This window comes from Beta vulgaris, chromosome 8 (assembly GCF_026745355.1).
Source record: "Beta vulgaris subsp. vulgaris cultivar EL10 chromosome 8, EL10.2, whole genome shotgun sequence".
NCBI classification, from domain to species: Eukaryota; Viridiplantae; Streptophyta; class Magnoliopsida; order Caryophyllales; family Amaranthaceae; genus Beta; species Beta vulgaris.
In genome coordinates, this window is record NC_079209.1 from 51,722,072 (window position 1) to 51,728,781 (window position 6,710).

The following is a 6,710-nucleotide window of genomic DNA, read 5'->3' on the forward strand; positions in this document are numbered from 1 at the left end:
TTCGCTCTGTTTGTTGCTTCATTCAGAGGCTCATACTAAATCACTATTTGCACCACTATTGATATTCAATCATGCAATCATTTTTGCTCCCCTTTTCTGCAGTCTTGCTCAAGCTCTCTATCTTGGATAACCCTAGAAGTTTGGTCGATAACCCTTAGTAGCATAACCGGTGCCTGTCTTTCAATCTTATATTTTCATTTGGTAATCTAGTTAATCTTTACTATGCACCTTTTTTTCTCAATAAAAATATTAATTGAATTGAATTGAATTGATTTGAGTATAAAGATTTCTGAAAATGAAAATTGTTTTTATTTCTTTGTTTGTTAGTGTAACATATGATTTTAGTATGTATGTATACAATATTTGAATTTAATTGATTTGAATATAAAGATTAGAGGCTGTACAAAATCTCAAAGATATTCATAAAAATATAGTGATCTTAATTGATAGATAAGCATATGGTTGTGTCACAGATACACAATAGATTTAATAAATTGTTTTGATTCACAATACCAAAATTATGAAATTAAACCTACGTTAATCCAAACTACCTTATTCTAAAAGTAAATAAAAAATATTTTCCTACTTTGTGGTTTTAGAAATTATAAAAACTTAAGTCAATTTAATATATTGGCCGCTAGTAGTATCTATTTACTCGATATATACTTTTATTTTTCGTCTTTCTTATTTATAAGTGTTATTTTAAGTTAACTTGTGTGATTTAATACATTGGTGAATAGTTAACTTGTCTTATTATTGAACTATGAGTTATTTTCTATCTATATTCAATACTTGTTATATTATGATCTCCTAAACACATGAACTCCAAGCAAATTTTAGATGATGTTGTTAAGCCAAAGCACATGAACTCCAAGCAAATGCATGGTATACTATGATCTCCTAAACAACAATAACTCTTCACATTTTAAAGAAGCATTGACCTTTTAACTGATCCATCTAAGCGTACTAATTAACCGTCAATGAAAATTCCTGCAAATTCCGAAATAAGAACCAACTAAATACAACTCACAACTTGAAGCAAAAATCTGGGCTTATCATATACTACTAACATTCAACAAATAACATCACGTTTTATATAGATATATAGATAGATATTTTGTATAGATACCTAATTATGTTAGGATTAGGATTGTAAACCTCTATATATATTTGATCAATACAATCTTCCAGGAGTTTTACACAATCTAACACCAAACACACTGGTAGAAGAATGACGGAAACGATAGCTGTGCAGCAACACAGAGGTTCGTTCAGTTGGAATCGTCGACCTTCCACTAGCAAGGTCGTCTGTAAGTTTTGGTTGGCTGGGAACTGCACAAAGAACCCATGTCGCTTTGCGCACACGGATGTTACTGCACCTGTCAATCGTGTTTTGCGCTTGAATCGTTCGAGTTTTAGGGAGTCCCATGATCAGAAAAAGCAGAATACAAAACAAGAGAGTGAAGAATGCAAGATTAAGAAAAAGAATGAGGTTAAAGAATGTCATCCTGAAGAAAGTGTCTCTGCTGATACTACAGCAGGAGACGTCGAGAAGTCACAGTGTAATACTAAGATATGTGAGCATTGGATGAAGAATAGTTGTGTTCATGGTAAAGACTGCAAATTCCTGCATTCTTGGTGTTATGGCGATGGAATTACCATGGTTGCTCAACTTCAGGGACACAAGAAGGTATTAGATATTGTTTTCTCTTGTTAAAGTGTTACAATAAAAAAGAACGGAGAAAGTATTATCTATCTTTATCCTCATCTACTAATATGTATGTGTATATCAGGCTGTCACTGGAATCACTCTGCCAGCAGACTCTGATAAGCTTTTCAGCAGTAGTAAAGATGGGACTGTTAGAGTTTGGAACTGTCATACGGGTGAGGTAGGTATCATAAGATCTTTTTTTTTTTCGTACTTTCGAGCTGTTTAAGGTAAGTTTAGATCACTGACTTTGATCTTTGCAGTGCATTGGTGTAGCTGATGTGGGTTCACCAGTTGAAAGTCTGATAAGTGAAGGACCGTGGGTGCTTGCAGGATTAGTAAATCTGTCAAGGTATTTTATTGCGAAATTTCAGTGTTCTCATATTTCTGGCTTCTGTGTATTGTGAAATTGCCTCGGAGTGACATATTGTACTTACGCTTTGCCATGTTTCAGGTATGGAACATTCAGTCAAATGCCGAATTCACTCTTAGTACATCAGCGGGACAAGTGTATACCATGGTTGCGGCTAATGGAATGCTGTTTGCTGGAGCTCAGGTAACTACTAACCCGCCATTAAACATCACTGGGTTTATTATTCCTTCTCTTTTTGTTTGTGATTATTCCAACGTGATCCATATTTCATCTGATTTATTTGGTTTTGCAGGATGGTTCAATATTGGTGTGGAGATTCAATGCTGAAGCTTCCTCTTTTGACTCTATTTCACCGCTGAAGGGTCATATTGGTGCTGTGGTCTCGTTGATTTATGGGGCTAATAGGCTTTATTCTGGTTCAATGGATAACAGATAAGAGTGTGGGACTTGGAGACCATGCAATGCATCCACACTCTTGCCAAGCATTCTGAAGTTGTGATGTCCTGCTCTGTTGGAGCAATATCTGATATCATCTTCTTTGGATCGGACATTAAAGGTTTGGGCTGCCACTGAAGCAGGAGAACTGGAGGTGACTTATGAACACAATGAGGAGCATGTATGTCATCTCAATACAATTCTTGTTTTTGTGATCTTTTGCTGTCTCCTCTTCCTTTGCCTCCATCCTTGACTTTACTTTTGCGAATTTTGCCAACAACAATGCTTGTTGAGAACTTTGGGGCCAATATTAGTATATTGAGCCAGTCAGATCAGAGATCACACTATATTACTACTGTTGGTTAAGCAATTAAAACAGTGAAAAAAGAAAAAGAAAATAGCTTATGTAAAAGTTATACAACAGAATAAAAGCTAGACCAACTGAATTCTAATAGATGACATTACAAATCCTCTACAGGGTATTCTTTCTCTTCGTGGTATGCATGACGCAGCAAATAAACCAATAATGTTATGCTCAAGCAACGACAACACTGTGCGTCTGTATGAACTGCCATCGTGAGTATCAATTTCCTTTTGGTCTCTCTTTGTTGGGTACTTTGCAATCTATATTCTTCAGTATTGTGCCTAGTGTTTACAGTTCTATCTCTCATTGCTGCAGCTTTGTTGAGAGAGGCAGGATTTTTTCTAAGCAAGAAGTGCGAGGAATTCATGTTGGTCCTGCAGGGCTTTTTTTCACCGGTGATGGGACTGGTCTGGTGTCGGTGTGGCGATGCTCAAGTGATTCAACTGCATCATCGGACAAAGCTGCTTAAAACTGAGTAGCTCAGTTTGATTATTCGACAATGCACTTCAGGAAATAGAGATTGTTTGTTTGCTTCCCCATTGTAAATGTAACTACATTGATACAATTCACATGTACATAATCAGTTAGTTGGTGTGGTTTACTTGCTTGTGGGTATAGGTTCCTTTGGAACTTATAAAAAGCGTCTCCTTTGGAGACCACCTGCCTGTTGAGTACGGCTTTTTCCTACCTCAAAGAGGAGGTTTTTGCCAGCAAAAACCTATCCAACATTAATTTATATTGTATTACCTTTCTCTAGAAAATATATCATTGTAATAGAAAATATATCATTGTAATATTGGAAGATCCGTTAGTGTACACTTCTTTTTGGCTGACTTGCAAAGAGTGATCTCCTGAGTTCGGCTCCTCGTTCTTGGCTGACTTCCAACATCTTAGATGCTGCTTCATACTAGTTAATGGTTTTGCAAGTAAAATACTAATGCATATAACTGAATGAAAAAGATATTAGGTTAGTGTGGCAATATGGTAAGTGTTTCAGCTTATTTAGTTTGTACTTGAGGTAATTGAAATACTCTTTCAGTTAATAACATGAGTGTTTCATCTAATAGGATTGGGGTTTCAGTTAATAGACTATTAGAGTATTAGTTTCAGTTAATAGCATTAGAGTTTTAGTTAATGGGATTCAATTTTTAGTTTGTTAGGATTACTATCTGAATAGGATTAGTCTTTCAGCTTATGTAGTTTATACTTCAGGTAATTGAAATAGTTTCTCAATTAGTAACATTCGTGTTTCAAATAACAGGATTGGCGTTTGAGTTAATAGGATTAGAGTTTCAGTCTATTGTGTCAGTTAATAGGATTGTTGTTTCAGTTCATAGCAAGAGAGTTTCAAATAATAGGATTAGAGTATCAGTAGGGTAGGGCTCGGGGTGGGGGCTTAGGAATAAGGGGTTTGAAAATATGTACATGAAGATTTACAGAGTAGAATAAATTACTGTGTAACAAAAATATAAAACAGATAAGTTAACTCGAATAAAAGAAAAACTAAATCAACAAATAAAACTGAAACAAAACCAGAGGAAACTGAAACAAAACCATAGCTAAATGAAACAAAAATAGAGCTAAATGAAACAATAGTATAGCAGACTGAAACAAAAGTAGAGGTAACTGAATCAAGAGTAAAGTTAACTGAAACAAAAGTAGAGGAAACTGATACAATAATACTATAGCCTAGGTTTCAATAAGTTTAGTCTTTCAATTATTGATTCTATTTTTTTCTATTAATGATTTTAAGCCTTTAGTGGGTGATATTAGCTTTTATGTTTATCGTTTTATCATTGTATAGGCTATGTGGGATTTGAACCCACACCATGTATATTATACATTGCTCTTCCATTTGAGCTAATAGCCTAGATTTGGTATTGTATGACTATGAGTTCAAGAATTTGTATTAGCTATAGGTAACCTGCACCCACAGCAGCATAGCCCTTCAAAGTACAAACTTTATCTACTCTCAATCTCTCAATGCTCCTGTACAGTACAGTAAATCACCAATGACCATTCAGAAAAGCAGATGTGATCATCAGGTTCAGGACAGACATTTGAACAGCTACTAGAAGCTCGACACCGGTTCAGTAGGCTATTCAATAGAACAAAAGAACATCTCCAAGCACTGGTTGACTGTGCAACTCATCACAATAAAATATTCCAGTAACAAGCAATAAGATAGAACTCACAGGTCCACAAAGTGAAATACCAAACTAGTAAGCAATTAAACTAGCAACAAGCAGGTCAAGTAAGACAGATCTGGAGAAGCAGAACTAAAATAGAAGAGACCTGAAATTGATGAGTTATGGTAGAGACTAAGAGCTAAGATCTAGCTAAGTATTTCAGCCATCCATCTTTGATCAGCTGCAGATGTTCTTTTGGGTATAATGCTCATTATTCGCCAGAAGGATTGAGGTTTAACAGAATCAATAAGGTGAACAGGATGCTTAATAGCTTGTCGCCAAATGGCCTCATTCCTTTGCTGCTAAAGATGATAAACAAGAGCCGAGTAACAGCATTGGACGACTTTACATTTAAACCTGCCTGAAATAGGATGCAATAGCCAACTACTAATCTTACTAACCGAATCATTAATTCTATTAACTTAAAAAGATATTGCTATTAACTGAAAAAGTCAGGTACCTAACTTGGAAATATCAGACTTCACTTATAAAGAGCATGATCAGAGGGATTGTAGATAGTAATCTGCTATATTCTATGAAACAGGTGAATTGCTCCATTAACAAAATGTCCAGGAACTAATATGGCCATGATCACTTCGTAAAGCTATCGAAGTTCTTTATGTCAGGAAACAACTTGCAACAATCTTCAAACACCTACGCATTTATGCTTGTGCAACCGGTTCATGCAACGTCTTTTATGACCATTACAACCAACCATTCCGCCATACTACAACAGAAACCAGTAGCAAATCCCACGAGTCCCCCCTTTAAACTAGTGGAAGATATCCCTTTAAAACCTTCCTAAAGCAGCTCTTCTTCATGGCTTTTAAAACTCATAAAACCCCCATACACGAAAAAAAAGCAATAAACATTCCTCAAAACCTCTTACTATGATGCAAAAAATAGAAAAATAACCATAAAACAAAAGCGAAATAGCTACAAAACTCCTGCGATATAGCAGTATCAAAACCACAGGACACACATTGATTCCCCCAAGCAAGAAACTCATTAGAAAACTTGTTAAATACAACAGACAAACAAAGTTAAAACAGTAGCAGATTGTCAATATTCTACACGGTCAAGCTCAACAGGAACATTAATCATGTCAGATTTTGAAATAATCATGTATGTTAGATAGTTAAGTGGTAATATCATATAATCAAATAACAATTTCATATAGCACAAGGATTTTATGTATTAGATGATAATGGAGGAGTATATCTGTAAATCATTTGTATATATCAGATTATGAGTTTACGCATCAAATAATGAACAAGGTTGAATATCAACATCAAATAATTAATTCCATGTACCACATCATATCATTAAATAATGTTATCAAACACTTTATGTGCAACTAAAAATGAACAATTTCTACTTTGATATCAACTAATAATATCCAAAAATCAGTTGTTTAACTTATAATCATAGCTATTGTATAATTGATACGAAGTACAAGTTAGTAGCTAACATGACAATTCCTATAGAATTAAAATAAATGAACAAGTAAATTCTTATTCAGATAATCCAGATCCTTAATATAACATCAGTTCACTAGCTACAAAATCAAATTCAACCCAAAATTATTCGCAAAGAATATTACAAAAATCAATTTAGATATTAAAAAAAAGAAAAGAAAAG

General features: G+C 34.6%; 1 protein-coding gene and 1 pseudogene across 1 annotated transcript; both read left to right on the top strand.

Moving 5' to 3' along the window:
- Positions 1 to 1,231: 1,231 nt before the first annotated feature.
- Positions 1,232 to 2,115, top strand: LOC104901868 (zinc finger CCCH domain-containing protein 48). The gene is made up of 3 exons (XM_057391590.1): positions 1,232 to 1,690; positions 1,794 to 1,889; positions 1,972 to 2,115. The coding sequence occupies exons 1-3, from the start codon at positions 1,232 to 1,234 to the stop codon at positions 2,113 to 2,115; spliced, it is 699 nt and encodes a 232-aa protein (XP_057247573.1).
- Positions 2,116 to 2,225: 110 nt separating this feature from the next.
- LOC130589938 (zinc finger CCCH domain-containing protein 48-like) lies at positions 2,226 to 3,688 on the top strand (annotated as a pseudogene).
- Positions 3,689 to 6,710: the final 3,022 nt, after the last annotated feature.